The sequence below is a fragment of the Cydia pomonella genome, chromosome 9 (assembly GCF_033807575.1).
Source record: "Cydia pomonella isolate Wapato2018A chromosome 9, ilCydPomo1, whole genome shotgun sequence".
In the NCBI taxonomy this organism is placed as follows: domain Eukaryota; kingdom Metazoa; phylum Arthropoda; class Insecta; order Lepidoptera; family Tortricidae; genus Cydia; species Cydia pomonella.
The window spans coordinates 17,114,982-17,133,455 of NC_084711.1; the positions used below are offsets into that span (position 1 = coordinate 17,114,982).

The 18,474-nt window shown below is 38.4% G+C and overlaps 4 protein-coding genes across 4 annotated transcripts; 2 read left to right on the forward strand and 2 right to left on the reverse strand.

The window, feature by feature from the left end:
- Positions 1-2,626: 2,626 nt before the first annotated feature.
- On the forward strand, positions 2,627-6,330 carry LOC133521531 (uncharacterized). The gene is made up of 2 exons (XM_061856540.1): positions 2,627-2,985; positions 3,093-6,330. Exons 1-2 carry the CDS (start codon positions 2,969-2,971, stop codon positions 3,628-3,630), a joined length of 555 nt encoding a protein of 184 aa, XP_061712524.1. The 5' UTR covers positions 2,627-2,968; the 3' UTR covers positions 3,631-6,330.
- LOC133521529 (neuferricin homolog) lies at positions 4,087-6,455 on the reverse strand. The gene is made up of 4 exons (XM_061856538.1): positions 6,063-6,455; positions 5,282-5,425; positions 4,724-4,910; positions 4,087-4,331 (listed from the first exon to the last, which is right to left on the reverse strand). The coding sequence occupies exons 1-4, from the start codon at positions 6,331-6,333 to the stop codon at positions 4,163-4,165; spliced, it is 771 nt and encodes a 256-aa protein (XP_061712522.1). The 5' UTR covers positions 6,334-6,455; the 3' UTR covers positions 4,087-4,162.
- A 151-nt stretch (positions 6,456-6,606) lies between these two features.
- On the forward strand, positions 6,607-8,058 carry LOC133521528 (3-oxoacyl-[acyl-carrier-protein] synthase, mitochondrial). The gene has a single exon (XM_061856537.1). The coding sequence runs from the start codon at positions 6,718-6,720 to the stop codon at positions 8,005-8,007; it is 1,290 nt and encodes a 429-aa protein (XP_061712521.1). The 5' UTR covers positions 6,607-6,717; the 3' UTR covers positions 8,008-8,058.
- Positions 8,059-8,442: 384 nt separating this feature from the next.
- LOC133521526 (gametogenetin-binding protein 2-like) lies at positions 8,443-18,358 on the reverse strand. Its single transcript, XM_061856532.1, has 8 exons — positions 18,158-18,358; positions 17,687-17,877; positions 16,760-16,903; positions 16,011-16,281; positions 14,770-14,994; positions 14,201-14,482; positions 9,739-10,170; positions 8,443-9,401 (listed from the first exon to the last, which is right to left on the reverse strand). Exons 1-8 carry the CDS (start codon positions 18,245-18,247, stop codon positions 9,195-9,197), a joined length of 1,842 nt encoding a protein of 613 aa, XP_061712516.1. The 5' UTR covers positions 18,248-18,358; the 3' UTR covers positions 8,443-9,194.
- Positions 18,359-18,474: the final 116 nt, after the last annotated feature.

Below are 18,474 nucleotides of genomic sequence, written 5' to 3' on the forward strand. Positions count from 1 at the left end.
TTCTCTACCATGGCTTTAAACTCTTTGAATGACTTAAATGCTTCATCCTTAGTCTTCAAGAAGTAGACATGGACCATTCTGCTAAAGTCATCAACTAATAACATGAAGTATCTCGAACCTCCAATGGATTTTACTTCAATTGGGCCGCATAGGTCTCCGTGAATGATGTCCAGCAAGCCGCTACATCTGTTCCCAACATGGTTGAACGGCAGCCTCATCTGCTTTCCTTCACAGCATACTATGCAATTCTCTTTACATATCTGGGACTTATCTGTGTATGACATCCCTGTGACAGCTCCATCACGCATCTTGTTGAGGTCACTGCCGTTCAGATGTCCAAAACGCCGATGCCACACAGTCCCTGTTGTCGACAACAAACAGTGAGAATCTTTCACATTCAGTTTGTATACTCCGTCAACGAGGTCGGCAACTGCCACTATTTCATCCGATTGATTGTGAATGTAGCATTTTTTATCATCAGCAAAACAAACTGTATTTCCCTTGCTAACCAATTGGCTTACTGATATCAAGTTCGTTACAAGACCTGGTACGCACAAAACACCTTTGACTGGAATGGTATATTCTGTATTTTCAACCAAGGTTGTAATCTGGATGTCTCCACAACATTTCACAGGCATCTTTGTTTCATTGGCTACCACAATTTCTTTAACCTCATGCTGATCCGAACTGTCTATCAACCAATTTTCGTTTGGTGAAAGGTGAAAACTTGCACCGCTGTCAATATACCAATCTGAACGACTGAAGTTACCACTGAGGAATATTGCACTAAACGCATTCGATTGTTTTTTCTTCGTCATATTATTTTCGCATTGATTTTTGTAATGTCCAGTCTGTTTACATCTGTAACATTTTACGTGCGACTTGGATGTTGACGGTTCTGACGTATGCGTTGTAGCTGATTTAGGCTTTCTGTTCTGCCAGGCTTTGGATGCAAATGCGCTTTGCGAACGATTAACTTCCTGTCCATCTTCAATATCAATAAGCTTCGTTTTAATACTATCTGCGGTTATATCAATGCCGGAGTGCTCGATTGCCATGATCATAGGAGCAAACTTTTCTGGCAAACCCGCTAGTAATAGGGAACCAACCCACTCGTCACTGATTGAGAAGCCTGTGCTATTTAGCCTTTGACTTGCTTCTACGATCTTAGTTACATACTGTGACATGGAATCGCAGTCCTCTAAACGAATTGAGATGAGCTGACGGAGAAGACCAATTCGCCGGGAGAAGCCGGTGTCGTCAAACAATTTTTTAAGTTTTAACCACAATCCGCTCGCACTTTTCTCTGTTTTTATATGAACATATAGGCTTGGATCAATGGTCAAAATTATTTTCGCTTTCGCCTTTGCGTCATTGGCATCGCCTTCTTTTGTCAGACATTCGAACATGCCTTCTAATATAAGAAAATTTTCAACGGCAAACGCCCAATCATCATAATTTTGCCTACCCTTCAGTTTTGGTATGGTGGATATCACACTTGTTGACATTTTTGCTAATAAACAATCACGAATTTATTAAATTTTTAACATAAATAACCCATAACCAGATAAAATACACACGGATGACAGGCTACGACAGATATATATATTTAAATAAACATTACAGAATTATAGACAATCATCTAATATATAACCTTTTTGTTATTATTCCAACAGTTTAGATGCTGTTTTAATCTTTGTACTAGATTGTTATTTAGTTATAAGACTGCTGCGCCCTTGCAGGGTACATATTATGTAATTTTGTGTACTTAATATGATTGCAATAAATGCTTTGTCTTGTCTTGTCTTGACTTAAACTAAAAAAACCGTTAGCCGGTTCTATCACGGTGGGATGACCGTCAGCTGTAAAATGAACATGTAAAAAACATGCGCCTTACCACTTTATGTGCGGCAAAGCATGCGTAATGTGTAAATTGCGTAATCCGATGGATTTTCAGGCGTTTACGCCTGATGAAATGCTACATGCTAAGTTTCATGATTTGTTATTGCTATTATAAAAGGTATAGCGCTTATTTTTTACATGTTCATGCGACCAGCTGATGTTCTTACCAGCGCGATATAACCGGGTGAAGATTTTTTTAGTTAAGAACAGCATCTGAACTATAATTTGACAAAGTATCAAACGGGAGTCGATGACAATTTTTTTTGTTTTATGAGTTTAGGTGGCCATTCCTCAACACACCAACGGAGCAGCAGCTAACGTCCACGAGGGTTCATCATACCTAGCCGTTAACCACTACACGAGTTTTCAGCCGGGAGGCGATTCGTCATGGAAATAGTTCCTGGCTTGCTCTCTGTTATAGCCGGTCAAACAAGTTTGTCAGAAGAAAAAGGCGTGAAGTTCAAATTTTCCAGTGAAATGTATAACCCTTCGCCGCCTACATTTTTTGAATATCCCGCTTTTTTCTACTGACGGAAATGGCTTGTCAGTGTCAGACTATACCTTACGCTAGTGTATCAACATTAGATTTAGTGTCTACAAATTACCGCACCGGACCGCGATCTTAATGCGGTACGGCGCACGTATCGATAGTATGCTAAGGTGGTCGCCGGACGTAGATATAAATTAGAGCGAGAAAGAGACATTTTGTCCACACCAAAGTCACTGTCTAGTGCGGTAGTCTGTTATGGCTGTACGTTTGGTAATGTTGGCGCTTGGTCCATAAATTGGTTATCTAAGTTATCTTGAAAGTTGGATGTGCATTCTGCAGGTGATTATCTCTTACCTGTGGTTTTCCTTTCACATCTGTCTGACTGTCAAACTATGGTCAAATCAAACGTTCAAAAATTAAGCGTTCGATTAATTGTCGATTAATAGAAAATCATTGTGGCTTGTGACTGTTGCGATCGATTGCTTAGATGTTAGATGTAAATGAAAACTATAATTTAGAAAGAATAAGTACTAGCAGTGTAATACAATAAATATGGAATAACGCCCTTCTCACAAAATGGAACCATCATCAAGGTTGGTAGTTAAATGTAGTAGGAATCGAAACTTGTTTTACTTGGAAGTTGATTCCAAGAAGCTTTAAACTTTGCTTCTTTCAACTGCACGTCTTATATTGTTTACAGAGAAGCGTGTGAGTTGCCGACAGAAATGGCAAAGCTAGATATTATGGAGGTAGACGAGGAAAGCTCGCGGGAAATACAAGTATCTGCGGCACGTGTGCTGCGTAAGAGAAAATCGCTGACTCCAGAACTAAGCAAGCCGTCTAACAGACGCGTGAGTATGAGGCCACGCAAACACCATATTATGACAGAGAATGCAAACCCCAAGCAAATTGAGGCCCTATATCTTAACAAAAAAGTGAAAACATTGTCACAAACATTAGAAACAATATACGAGGATCCAAAACCAAATAATGAGACTGAAACTTTTATTGGAGGAAGAAAGGTGAAAAGACTGCTAACATTCCAGCTTGGAAACCAGTATACCAAGGATAAGATAAAGAAGCGCAGAGCAAAAATCAAAAAGTTATTGGGAAGTAGAGCATTTTTGAATAGGAAGAAGATACCAATGAAAGTATTTTTAGAGACTATCAATAGCTTGGAGTTAGATGAAGTACAAACAGAATCAATGGTTACTAATAAAAGTACAGATAAGGTGTAATTAAAATTCAATGTTACCTATGGTATCATAACAATCTCCCATCAATCTATTCTTAATGTGAAAGTTCGATAATGTAATTCAACAATTGTTAGTAATGTTTATTTGTAAAACTTAGTTAAGTATTGATTTTGATTAGGCTTACATAATGTACCTATGTTTGGTGGCTCCAGTTTTAGCACTATCAATTAATGAAATTGTTCTGTAAGTCCGGCCACAGCTCATATTTAAGTTCAGTTTTTTAACCTTTCGAGACCCGGACAAATATAGTGACATTCCATCATTGTTTTTTTTAAGCTGGCTACCCACGGAGCCCACGGGTCTCAAAAGGTTAACTCTACTATAAAATTTAGCTGCTTCATAAATCAGGATTAGATTTCACGTAATTAAAGTCTGATTGCATAAAAGCAGCAATTTTCGACATGCATTTAGATTTTTCAATAGTAAATAAATACACCATTTCAATAAATTAAAATTTATTTGAGATTCCTTAAAACCGATACTATATTACATTTATCACCATTTACTTATAATGTTAATTCTTAACATAACATGAGGATGATGTTTCTAGGCAACTTTCATATGTTTTCAAGAGTGTTGATGAGTGGTCATCCTCAGGATTAACACAGACGCAGCGCGGCTGTTGCCCGCCTGGGTTGTAGAGCTGGCGTGGCAGACCAGCCCAATCTCTTGAGATGCCACCACTGTAGATAGAAATGTAATATTAGTATTTTAATCAGATTGTTAATACCAATGCCAAACAGGGAATAATCAGCAATCAAAGGTACACTGGTAGTTACCGGGGCTGAAGTCTTAAAATATTTTAAGCTTAAATTGTGGCTTATACAAATGAATTATGCAAAAATCAACCTTATGTATGGTATAGGATAGATATCAGAACTTGTAATTTGATTGCCAAGTAGAGATCTTAACTGAAAACTGGTAACCTGATATTACTTGTCATCCTTGCATACTTACAAACTAAAACATAGCACAAGATTCGAAAGAAAATGATGTAACCTTATCTCCTGCTCCCTTATTTCTGTTTGCTTTCCAAATAAATAAAAATAAACATTAATTCAAGTAATGGAAATACCTAGTCCTTGTACACCACACCCGAGTGCCTTCACTGGAGGTCCACTCCATGTTGCATGATGGAAGCTTGGCCTCCTGCTTCTTAGCCATCTCCTTCTCAATTGTGCACTCATCAATTTTGCCATCAAATAGTTTTGAGTATTCTGTTTTTCTTCCTTGTTCATCATAAAATCTGCCAATCAGTAAACCTACAAAAAAAAACTAGAATACTTGGAATCCATCCTATCCATCCACCATCCATCCATCTCCAAAAATCATTAAGACAATTGACTTGGTGAATTGCCTGTTCCCGGGCAGTACAAAGAGTATAATAATATATGTAAGTATAGTAGTCTAAATTATAAAGTTGTATAGAAAAAGCTAATACTGTGGAATCTAGCTTTGAGTCAGTATCAGAGAAATCACATGGGGTGATTTAATACAAGTTACATGTCATATCTTACAAATAATATAAAAAATAAGTTGCCATTGCTACACATCTGCAATACAAGATGGGTTACAATCAAGAAATAGGCTTTACTAAGTATTATTACTAAGATAAAAAATAATGATTGCTCACCTACAGATGAATATTTTTCTTTTAAGGTATTTTCCCAGTTGAGCAAGTTAAACAACTCATTACAGGACAGAGTCAGCACATTGTCCTTGTCTTCACTCTCATCTTGAAAGTCTCCTGTTATAAAAGCACGAGAGCCATCCTTTCCTAAAACAATACAAAGCTTCAGACAGAATACTCAGATATTATTGGATGTACCAAAGCTAACATGTCCTTAATTTGGATGAGTTAAATAGCAACTAGGAACAATCTTTTATTTAAATTGAGCACATATCATATTTGGTAAGTGCAACAAGCTCAGTTCTCCATACAAACATAGTTACACTCTCATTTTAAAACAAGTATAAACTAATACAGGACTAGATATACTTCATGTCATTATACAGTCAAGTGTAAAAATATGGGTGTACACATCTTACTCAAAAATGTGTCCCATAGCATCTTATTCCAGTGTAATAAGAGCGTAGTACCATATTTATGAGACAATTCTTTCGATACATATTTTTGCATTTGACTGTATGTGCAAAGTTTCATTACAATCCAACACATGAACTGATGAGAACGAAACTCCGTTTGTATGGGAAGGTGAAATTCGACCGAACTTGCCGGGGACTCTTAAATTCACCTGAAGTAGTTAGTAGATTAGCAACCTTTTGTAGCATAGCTTTTGGATACCATCAGTCACTGTGCAAACTTGTATAGCAGAATATTATAATATAGAAACTGGTCCAAAATAATGTAACGATTTATAAAGGTTGTTTAAAGTAAATACGAGTAATCTTACCCACAAAGTAATGATATGGTGCATCACTACTGTAATGCCTTTTACCCTCAGTCACATCGTAAACGACGCCCATTAAAGCCAAATACAGTTTATCTTTTTTTACACCATTATATTGTAATAACTGCGCAGGCGAGAATATGCCTTCAATATTATTTTCATATTGTAAAAGTAAACTTTTAAAACTTTCAAACAATTCCTCCAAATGAGTTCTAAAGATAAAACTTCCCGTAAGCACAATTAACGTAAATAAAACGGTTTTTTTACCCAACATTGTTCTAATGTATTTTTATTTTATACACAATTTATCACAGATATGTTTTACCGGTAATTAATTAATTAAAATGAAATTGCAAACATTTTGAACTTTCGGTTTGTGATGTGGTAAGGTCAATGACCGACAGGATAGTGACGTCGTGACAGTTATCGGATCAATATTCAGCAGCGATAAAGGCGAGTATTCAGTCGGGTGTTCATTGTTAATAAAAACGTATTGAAGTACGGGAGTACCAACATAACAACTTACTAACATAAAAGATTGTTGTTATTATCTTACTGCCCTATTATCATCTTATCTGTCACTGTCAAATCATATGGTTTGGTTCTCAGTTATGTTATGGTTGCAGCTCAAAATTATTGATATTGAAATACATTGAAAATGAAGCTATTTCACCAGTTAAGAAAATATGCAACTTCAAATGCACGGAGAAGAGTCGTGGTTACCGGTCTAGGTGTAGTTAGCCCACTAGGTTGTGGAACGAAATTAGCGTGGAACAACCTTTTAAAAGGTCACTGTGGGATAGTTTCTCTTCAAGGGGAGGAATACTCTAAATTACCCTGTAAAGTTGCCGGTCTAATACCAACGCAAGAAGGTGATGAAGTTACGAAGGCACTATCTAAATCCAATTTACGATATATGGCTCCGGCAACTTGTTTAGCTCTTTTAGCTACATCAGAGGCATTAAAAGATGCTAAATGGATACCAGAGTCTGATGAAGACAAGGAGAGTACCGGTGTTGCCTTAGGCATGGGAATGATAGACTTGAAAGACGTTTGCGATACAAATGATGCTTTAAAATTAGGTTACAATAAAGTTAGCCCATTTTTTGTACCAAGAATATTACCAAATATGGCAGCAGGTCACATAAGTATAAAGTATGGACTTAGAGGCCCGAACCATGCTGTTTCAACAGCTTGTGCAACAGGTGCTCATTCAATAGGGGATGCATTTCGGTTTATTAGGAATGGAGATGCTGACATAATGGTGTGTGGAGGAGCAGAGTCCTGTATTAGTCCTCTAGCTATTGCTGGTTTCTGCAGATTACGAGCTCTCAGTACTGCCTTCAATGATGTGCCAGAGCAAGCCTCAAGACCATTTGACAAGAAGAGAGATGGATTTGTAATGGGTGAAGGTGCTGCTGTATTAATCTTAGAAGAGTATGAACATGCTGTTAAGAGAAATGCTAACATGTACGCGGAAATATTAGGCTATGGCTTATCAGGAGATGCTTCCCATATAACAACCCCTAGAGAAGATGGGTCTGGAGCAGTGTTATCTATGAGTAGAGCTCTCCGTGACAGCAATATTGATAAAGAACAGATAACTTATATCAATGCTCATGCCACTTCAACTCCTGTTGGTGATGGAATTGAATCAACAGCAATTAAGTCTCTATTCCAGAAGCACAGCACTAATATCTCTGTATCATCTACTAAGGGTGCTCATGGTCACTTGCTGGGCGCAGCAGGCAATCTGGAAGCTGTTTTTACTGTACTCACTTGCCACCATGGAATATTACCTCCTACCTTGAACTTGGATGATGCTGTTGATGACTTAAATTATGTGTCCAAGGTATCTAAACCTTGGCAAGTAGAAAAGAGAATAGCCCTTAAAAATTCCTTTGGCTTTGGGGGCACAAATGCCACACTTTGTATAGCTCAGTTATGATAAGTTTCTCCTAATGATAAGCAAAAATATATTAGGCATTTATATCACACAGTTCAATGGTATTTTTATTCCTTTCCTCTGAACTGTCAGATGGAAACTAAATAAGTTTTTGGCAAAAATTTCATTTTTGATACAAGTTTTTATCGCTGACTGTACTTTTTTCCACAGGGAACTAATACCCATAGAGACAATTCTAAAAACCCCAAACACAATTAGGTTGCGTTGTTTTATCACAGAGTTCCTATTGCTACCTCCTGTCTCCATCATCAGATCAGCTTGATGGTACCATAATATTGCATTGTCACCCAACTTACATATGCATGCAAGTTTTCAGCTTCATTGGAAACCAGGAAGTGGGTCAAATTTAACTTGCAAGATTTGTCCCATACATACTAACAGGGCAAGTTAAATAAAAGCTTGTAATTAAAACACATATTCCTTGCATTACAATTGATATATTTTAAAACTGAGTTACAAATTTCTGATTTGATAACAATGACAAAACTGCCAAGGTAAATCCTGAACTCTGGCTTACAGTTAACTCCTGATAACGAACAAAATTTTATTCATCATGTACCACATTATAACATTGAGTTACATAAAGCAATTGAAAATAAAATAGTTTGATCAAAAAATGCTACTTTATATATTTCTAAGCATTCTAATATTTTATATAGTAATTATTTTTAAATGCTGGGCATTATCCAGATGATTAATTCACATTTTATTGAATGGCTGAGTTTTTCCAACGAGACATTTTATCCTTCAAGTTAATGACTTCAACCACTACACTGCAGGAATCACAGGTGGCGCTCAACACCACTAACAATCGAATATCTATCGGGCGACACTAAATATGAATCTTATTTCAACTAAAAGCACCCTGACAAGCCTGCGCAACAGGTCGTGCATTTACTAGCGGACTGATGTGATCTGACGGTGTTCGGACGCTTCCTTCTATTCTATGAGACATGATTGACAGAAATAAAATAAGTTTAAAACAATTATCAAAATAAAAATGGCCGTTTCTATGTTTGGAATAAATCATAGCTACAGATATTCAATAGCCATTTTACCAAATAACTGGATATTACACATGCAAGACATTTTTAGTAGACGATTAAGCGGATATAGGTAGGTTTGTGCCTTTGAAGGTAAGATGAGTATGATTCGCTCGGCGCTTGGAGTCAGGCGGCGCGGTGCGAGGCGGCGCGCGCGGCGGGCGCGGCCGGCGCGGGCGGCGCGGGGTTGACGCACAGCTGCGCGAACTTCTGCCGCAGGTTCTGTCGCAACTCCTGCCTTTTCTCTGTTATGTTTCGACGTGATTTGAATTCCAGCACCTCTTCTATAGGAATATAACTGGTGTCTTGCTCCTCGTCTGAAGAGCATGTTTCCTGTGAACAATTTGATGGGTTCTTAAACTGATCTTTTTTTTTTGTATATGAAGTTTGAGCTCTATTAAATAATGGAAAGTGGGTCCAATTAGCTTACAAGATTTGACCCGAACATACAAAACACATTGCAAGAAAAAAGCTTGTAAAGAAATATGTAATGTAACATGGGTAAAAAAGACGTCCACTATAACTTGTAGGCGACAATTGGCTTGTAAAAATGACCAAAAATATTTCCGCATGATGTATAAGAGCATGTATGAGATTTCTGCTCAGATACATTTTCGTTATGCTTGAAAAACTGCTTGAAAGTTGAAAGTAGCAAAAATTTGATTCTTACCATTAACATTTCTTGTAGTGACAGTGGAAAACCGGAGCATGAAGTCTTATCGTTCTTATTGATATCTAAGCAGTCCCCTCTTTCATGGTTGCAGAACCCTTCCGAGCAGGCCACCTCCGAGCCCTCGGGAGAGCTCATGAGCGAGGACGAGCCTGACATAGTCTCACAGCAGCCTCCATTGTTGCCCGAAGAGTAGCCGTAATCTTGAGAATGCTCGGTCGGCGAAAGGTTTCCATTTTTGCCTCGTTTCTTGCCGGTTTTGATGGGGGAGCGGCGCTTGGAGTCGTCCTGGCACGACTGGCAGCTGTCGCCGCTGGCCTCGTAGCACTGGGTGAAGTCTCGCGGGGATAACAGATCAGTCGGTGTGTCTCGTTCCTCCATGAGGCATTCTTCGCATTGGCACTTTTCTTCTGGTTCCTCGGAATCGGCCTCCTGTTGCAAAAGAGTCGTAATAGATGATTTTACTTTATGCACTAGAGTAAAGCATAAAAAACAACTTTATGCCACGTAAACACGTCACCAATTCTACAAGCATGAGAAGTGAAAAATAAAAATAACCCCACCAAAACGATGCACTATTGTGATTGAATATTCTTCAATTCCTAGCTTAATTAAAGAAATATATGGAATAACTGACGATTCCAAACAGAACTCTATTTACATACCGATAACGTGAAAATGACGGCTGGTTGGTCAATCTACCACTTTGAAAAATTAAGGTGAAAAACCTGCATATTACAGTTAGAATTGTTATAGTCAATTCGACAAGTTAAAAAAAGCGGCCAAGTGCGAGTCGGACTCGCGCATGAAGGGTTCCGTACCATTTAAGACGTATTAAAAAAAATCTACTTACTAGATCTTGTTCAACATTTTACCACTTTGGAAGTGTCTCTCGCGCAAACTATTCAGATTAGAAAAAAATGATATTAGGAACCTAAATATCATTTTTGAAGACATATCCAGAGATACCCCACACGTATGGGTTTGATAAATTTTTTTTTTTTTTAATTTTATGACGTATTAAAAAAAACTACTCACTAGATCTCGTTCAAACCAATTTTCGGTGGAAGTTTGCATGGTAATGTATATCATATATTTTTTTTAGATTTTTCATTCTGTTATTTAAGAAGTTACAGGGGGGGGACACATATTTTTTCACTTTGGAAGTGTCTCGCGCAAACTATTCAGTTTAGAAAAAAATTATATTAGAAACCTAAATATCATTTTTGAAGACCTATCCTTAGATACCCCACACGTATGGGTTTAATGAAAAAAAATTTTTTTTTTTAATTTTTATGACGTATTAAAAAAAAACTACTTACTAGATCTCGTTCGAACCAATTTTCGGTGGAAGTTTGCATGGCAATGTATATCATATATTTTTTTTAGATTTTTCATTCTGTTATTTTAGAAGTTGCGGGGGGGGGACACACTTTTTACCACTTTGGAAGTGTCTCTCGCGCAAACTATTCAGTTTAGAAAAAAATGATATTAGAAACCTCAATATCATTTTTAAAGACCTATCCATAGATACCCCACACGTATGGGTTTGATGAAAAAAGATTTTTTGAGTTTCAGTTCTAAGTATGGGGAACCCCCAAAATTTATTGTTTTTTTTTTCTATTTTTGTGTAAACAAAATGCGGTTCATAGAATACATCTACTTACCAAGTTTGAACAGTATAGCTTTTATAGTTTCGGAAAAAGTGGCTGTGACAGAATCGACAGACAGACGGACATGACGAATCTATAAGGGTTCCGTTTTTTGCCATTTGGCTACGGAACCCTAAAAAGGGGAAGGAATGGAGATACTACTCCTCAAAATACGTGTGTTGGATTTGGAATGATGTATAGAAAAATGTATTCGAAGCGTTTATTAGCACACAAAAAATTTCAAAAGATGTAGACAAAACAATGCGGAAAAAGAAGACATTTCCTTTTTCGCCAATATCTCAAAAAGTACAAATATTTAGGAAATCTGAGAAGATTATTAAAGTGGAGAAAATTTTCAATCAAAAAGTCTTCACTTGCAGAATCTCCATTACTTATACTTTTTATTCAACGCTGAACATAGGTCTCCGCGTGTCATTTTGGGTATGAACGGGCGGCGTAAAATGCAAGTACGTCACATCAGATATTTTTGAAAGGCATTAATTGTCTTTACTTTGATTTTTTGTTAGTTTTCACCATTATGCTAAAACGCGGAGGGCTATGTTCAGTGTTGAATAAAAAGTATAAATACCGGAGATAAAGTTTTGCAAGTAAGGACTTTTTAAGGCTGTACCCGACGCCAATGACCTCGCGCGTGTTAGCGGAGCTTATACCCCTCACCGCACCACCCGCTGCAAAAGATCGAGCGCGCAAAACTATGCGTTTGAAATAGAATTTTGCTTGCTCGCGCGCGCAACGCGGCAGAAGTCCATCTAGCAACACGACTTTACAGCCCCAGCCCCGGTGCGCCCCGCACTGACTATACGGATGAGGTAATGGTAGGAACACTAGGAACCTAGGCGGGATTTAAGCTTATTTTTTAGGAATTGAGGCATAGTTTTATGAATAGAGATCGGCGGGGTTGAGCTGTTTTCAGTCTTTGCATAACAATTACCATTAAATGACAAGGTATGTCCAATACCTTGTCATTTAATGGTAATTACCCCATGTGTAATTAATAATTATAAACTAATTAAATTATTTTATTTTGGCTGCCTTCACGTCACGTCGCAATCAAAACTTACGGAATGTAATTAATCTACTTTACACAGCTTTCTGCTTAAGTGAGAAAAAAGTGTCATCTAGTATTAACACAAGCTTTATTGTATATCCATTTCACTCCACTCACATAAGTGGATGTAGACAGATCTTTTTCTATGTACAAATAAAGCTGAAATAAAACGCGGAACAAATAAAAAATTGAAAATATACAAAAACTTATAGTTATTTATTACAATAAATAAAAAAGCAAAAGCAAAGCACAGAAAATTTAATGTACAATAAATAAAAAAGCTTAGCACTCGTTTTGTAATGAATTTTAATTTTAGTTTAATCATTTCAGTCTTGTCTTCTTTTAATATTTATATATGGATATTCCATATCCAACATCTACAAGACACAACTACATGACATTAATGACGTAAAAACAGCTCACCCCCGCCGATCTCTGTTTATGAATTTGCAAAAAAAGCAAGAAAACCAAATCATTTTATAGTGTTTTGTGAGAAAGATTGTAAAGTTTCATATGTTTACGATAAAAGTTGCAGGAGTAATTAGGCCCAGCCACCCGATCCGGCCGGTCTGGGCTGGGGCCGGTGGTTCGGCCATGTGCACAGAATGACCACCGAGAGACTACCCCGACAAATAATGATAGGTCAAATAGCACACGCAAAAAGACCTGTGGGTCGTCCGATGTTGAGATTTAAAGACTCCTGCAAGCGTGATATGGAATGCTTTGGCATCAGTACCGGCGGTTGGGAACGAAGAGCTGATATGAGACATGAGTGGCGCAAGGATCTAAGCACCGGCATACAGAAACATGACGACGCCTGGTTTAAACATTTAAAGGACAAGCGATATAAAGCGACAATAACACCTCAACTTGCGACCCAAATTATTCGTGTGATATTATAACGAGCCCATTGTGTCCCACTGCTGGGCAAAGGCCTCCCCCCTCTTCTTCCACTCATCCCGGTTTTGAGCTACGACCGACCAGTCCCTCAAAAAGGAGTCTAAGTTATCCCGCCATCGCCGACGAGGCCGTGTGATATATGTGGGAAAAAATGTCGTGCTGCCATTGGGTTGCTAATAAGCCATAAGAGAAGCTGCATTAACCGGCACAACCGAAGATAATGACGTTGCAACAATCACCCGACAGGATGCTGTGGCCATTGATGAGTAATAAGGATACACCTGAACTAAATGCTACAGAGACTGCTTACCATCAGGCGAGTCATACGCTTGTTAGCCACCGACGTAGTATAAAAAAACTAAATATTGTCATATTTGCCAAGCTGCAGAATTTATCCTTAAAATAAACAGGATGTTTAGGTATTTAGTCGCCTGCAATATTTACGGGGTGAATATATAGGTCATACTGAGCAACTTTTACTATAGGATCAACCCCAAAATCGCGAAAATATGTACCCTCCCATCTTCTTCTTCTTCCTAAATGTCAAGGTCAGACAGCCAAAATGTATGAAACAGTAATTTTTTCGCGATTTCGGGGTTGGTCCCATAGTAAAAGTTGCTCAGTATGACCTATATATTCACCCCGTAAATTATTGCTGGTGACTAAATAAACATCCTGCATAGTGTTTGTACCCACAGTACACACTCTTGAGATGGAATGTGATGAATGGCTATGGCTTGCCGAGATCAGACAAGTATAAAATTAACTATTACGTTTAGCACGAGGACGAAAACGCATGAACGTAGCAACGGCAGCTCGTGCCGTCAAAGTAAGTACATACCTTGCACTTGCTCTCGACCGCCTGCCTTTCCTTCTTCTTGCGACGCTTGAGTTTCTTCTGCTCCTTCCTCTGGCGGCGCGTGAGTTCCTCCTGAGCCAGTTCATCGTACAGCAGCTGTAGTTTGGACACGCCGCTCTTGTGCTCGACGGCCGTCTCGAACTTGCGGTGCAGGGCCTCGACGGCGACGGCGCAGAGCGCCTGGCACGTGCCCTCCTCCTCGCGGAGCCGGAGCGAGATGCGCTGCAGCCGCTCGTAGATGCATATGCCGAGGCAGATCAGTACCTACAGAGAATGGTTTGTATAAAAGATTGAACAGAAAATACAGTCAACTTTAGTATATCTACGTCTTCCTCAGCTATCTCGGGGGTCGGGGGGATTCGGTCCTGGCCTGCAAGTGTAGACGTGTATCGAGAGGGCAGACTTGATACCACCGTAAATACAGCGTTGCTTTGTAAACTAGTATATTTACCTCGAGTCACATACTCGGTTTTAGCCTGCAAGTGTAGGTGGTGGTCAAGAAGGAAAACTTGTTACCACCACACAGTTTGTTTGTAAACTAGTATATTTACCTCTTCTTGAGCAATCTCGAGGGTCTTCGCGTGTCGCTCACGGTGGTTGCCAAGTAGTTCCGGTTCGGCGCGGGCAATAAGCCTAGCCACATATTCGGTCTTGGCCTGCAGGTGTAGATGTTTGTCGAGCAGGCAACGTTTGATGCCGCCGTACAGTGCCCCCACGTAGCCTTTCTCTTTCTGGGGCTCTTTCTCTTCCACTAACAATTGATATGCCCTCAGAACCTAGAGAAGTTATCAAAATTATTTATGTTGACGTGAATTTATTAGTACTATTTGATTCCTGACTTTTAAAAGAAAAGTTGCTGAAGGTGATATTTCACCTAAGAATTAAAATGCACAAAGCACAGGTGTAAACGTGAGTGTTGTATATAATCAACAGAAATCAATTAAAAAAATATACTGTTTTTCTATAATTAAAGTTTAAAACCAAAACAAAATCGCATGTTTTAGTTTCTTAAGATAAAAAATGCAATGTGCCAATTTAAAATTCTTGTTTGCAAGAAGGCAGTTTTTAGATAAGTCCTAGTCTCGACGCTTATCACAATGATAACAGTGTCGCAACCCAACCCAGCGGCTATAGACAGTTCAGGCAATTTATATAAAAACAACTTAGATTTTTAATTACTTATCATTTATCTGTATCATTTTCTAGTTGCATTCTAAAAGCGAGAAATTAACAAAATTACATTTAGCATGAGTAAGCTCCTCTGCTGTCAATACATTCAGGTAGGGGTTAGTTCAGTAGGTAAGAACCAAATAATGAATTTAAGCAATTCATACAATAAAATGGAGTATGTACTAATATTAACTGCTTGAAGGATAATTGTCTCATCACATTGTTAGGGTTGACAAGTTCAAGTATTAGAATACTTGTACATGGACTAGCGAAGCAATCGCTATGTTAAATCATGCTGCTAATAATCATTTGTCAAAGTCGGGTTTAAATAATCAATCATACATTTTAACTGCTACACACAGTGGTCGTGTCTACCATGAGGGGACTCTTTCCTATCAGGTGGTGTAAGAAAGAAACCTATGCTTATGTAAGAAATGTTTAACATTATGCTACACTAAAGTGCTAATGCATGTTCGACAGAGTTCGAAAGTTGTGCCAGACTGTAGTGTGTATAATGTATATACTGTCATATTCACCCAAACCCCTATCAGGCGCTTTTTCAACTACCAATGCTATTTGTGGCACAAAGGAGCCTATGTTTGTGGTTAGATGACTAGCTAACCTTAGTCTTGCAGTCAGCGCAGAAGCGATGCTTGCGGAGGTAGTTGTGCAGCGTGTCGTGCAGCGTGCTGAAGTGCACGAGCGTGACGTGGTCGCGCGCGGGCGCGCGCATGGCGTCCCAGGCGGCGCGCCACGCGCAGCGGCCCGCGCCCCAGCCCCAGCCCCAGCCGCACGCGCCCCAGCGCGCCGAGCCCGCCTCCAGCGAGTGCAGCGCGCAGCGCGGCGACTTCTTGAAGCGGCCCCCGCGCAGCACTAGGCATTCTATGCCGCTGCTGTGGACCCAATCGTATTGGTTCATTTTAACTTTAACCTATCAACTACCACAGTCGCCACATCGCATAAGCAAAAAGTTACCTCTGCCTTACAAAGTCACTTTAAATTTACATGTACTGGAAGTTGAGGAGTAAAATCAGAATGCCCCTCAAACTAATAACAGTCGAAAACTGCATTGAAGCTAAGGTTTCATTTCAATGAAGATGCTAGTAAAAGAGGGTTGAATGGGGTAAATAAATATATAAGACAAATGAATATTTGTGTTACTATTATTCCATCTAATAGCCTGAAACCACTATTGTAGTATTATTTAATAAATACTATATCCAGAAAAAAAAACATGTAAATACTATATGAACAAACAAAAAACAAAACATCATGGTCACAGCACCCGAATAACTTCCTTACATCTCAATATCTTAAAGACATTACCTAGTTTAATAATAAAACTTGTCAAAATCAGTTGTGCTAACATACCTGTGCCCGTTCAACAGTGTGGCGAGTGACTGTGGATGGATGATCTTATCTTCTCTAATGGTCATTATTTCGTCTGAGCCCAGTATCAGTGGGTCCAGTGTTGGGTGACCTGATTTTGACAACTGGTAAAAGAGGCGCTCCACACTAAAAAATGAAAAATAATAGACTCAAAATGGTGAAGAGCAAGTCCAGTATGGATTAACCAATAAGTAATTAAATAATTAGTTTGCAAAATAAAAGTGTGGTGTTGAATGTGTTAAAGGTTTTTGTGTCAGTAGTAATACCAGTTCTGCCATAAGTTTTTGAATTGTATAATTTTACAAGACATCTGCTAAAAAGGAAGTGATGGAAAATAACCAAGGGTCGAGTAAGCACCAAGGGCTGTTGAGGTGTGATCAGACTGATATTATAAGGGCAAATAACTTTTTTTATGTTGTTATTCTATCCCATGGTCCAAGGGACAATACTGGCACAGTTTGTTGGAAGAAATGTTGTATGACAATTTACTCACATACTCAGTGGATGACCTGTTATAGAAATGGCATAAAACTGCCACAAAACTCCATGTTTTCTTTAAATACAATAAAATCAGGATTTCAAGAATAGTTGTCTAAGGTATAAAAAAACCATCACCATGGCAATGAGTGACACTAAAAAGTTGATCCACCCTTGAAATGAATGTGAGTTCAGTGTTGATACAGTAAATCTATCATTTTTTTATTATTAATCATTTACTTGACCTTAGGTCATTAAATTCCATGCCTTGGAGGTTATAAGTTCTCTATATACAAATTACTTTCTTTCTAATATGCTGACTTGGCTAAACTAAGTATAAAATCTTGCAGTCATAGTTAAAACAACCGGAAACCATGCAAATACAACTTTGGTAAAAAAATTAAAGGCAAAATTGCTTTTGAAAAATTATACCTTCTCCGACAACCAACACATGGAATGCTTTGATTTAAGACGTTAAATATATCCGAGGCATCGACTCTGAGAGCCACTTTCAGTTCTTCTGTCGTGAGGATTTTATATTTGCGCACGAACTCCTCGTACTCGCGCCCCTTCACCTGCGGGTTGTCGCAGATCAAGCCCATCGTGTTCAAGTCCATGATCATCTGAAATCATACAAATAACCAATAGTTAACGTTCAACAAAGGAATTAAATCGCTTAATAAGGTCAACTATGAAATGTCATGCTCTTTTTGGTAGAAATCAATGATTCTTTGCGGCAAGTAATCACTGCGATCTTAAGCTAAATCGAAGTTCCATCGACAAAAACATTTGTGAATTAAGATATTTATCATTCTAGTTAAGCGTTCTTTATGTTTTTACATTCAATGACTAATTATTATAATACTACCACGGCACTAGTGTCAGAGTATAGATCTTGCTTACCGTGAGATTATCATAAATAGTAAGCGGCAACTGCCGTCGCTTAATCACGGGTTCTTTTTCACTGTTGTATATATCAACCAATTTCGCCATTTTAATGATGAATCACATAAAACTGCCGACAAAACACACAAATATACTCAAAATGACGGCCTTCACTAGTCAAGGAATACACGTCGTGTTGCGTCTGACAATTTGAATACAGATTATGCAAAACTTGGAAGTGAATACGAACCGTCAACGAAAGCCAAGTATTTAGTATGAAATATCATTGATATCGGAGGCGCCAACAGTATAAAATATGTTCGTAATCCACAGAC

Bases quoted from the DNA above. Each gene is read 5' to 3' on its own strand.
- LOC133521528 (XM_061856537.1), top strand. From the start codon at position 6,718: ATGAAGCTATTTCACCAGTTAAGAAAATATGCAACTTCAAATGCACGG.
- LOC133521526 (XM_061856532.1), bottom strand. From the start codon at position 18,247: ATGGCGAAATTGGTTGATATATACAACAGTGAAAAAGAACCCGTGATT. The intron at 17,878-18,157 runs GTAAGCAAGATC...GTATGATTTCAG, and splicing joins CTATTTATGATAATCTCACG to ATGATCATGGACTTGAACAC. The intron at 14,483-14,769 runs GTAAATATACTA...CATTCTCTGTAG, and splicing joins TCGAGATTGCTCAAGAAGAG to GTACTGATCTGCCTCGGCAT.
- LOC133521529 (XM_061856538.1), bottom strand. From the start codon at position 6,333: ATGTTGGGTAAAAAAACCGTTTTATTTACGTTAATTGTGCTTACGGGA. The intron at 5,426-6,062 runs GTAAGATTACTC...GTATTGTTTTAG, and splicing joins ACCATATCATTACTTTGTGG to GAAAGGATGGCTCTCGTGCT. The intron at 4,911-5,281 runs GTGAGCAATCAT...TTTTTTTTGTAG, and splicing joins AGAAAAATATTCATCTGTAG to GTTTACTGATTGGCAGATTT.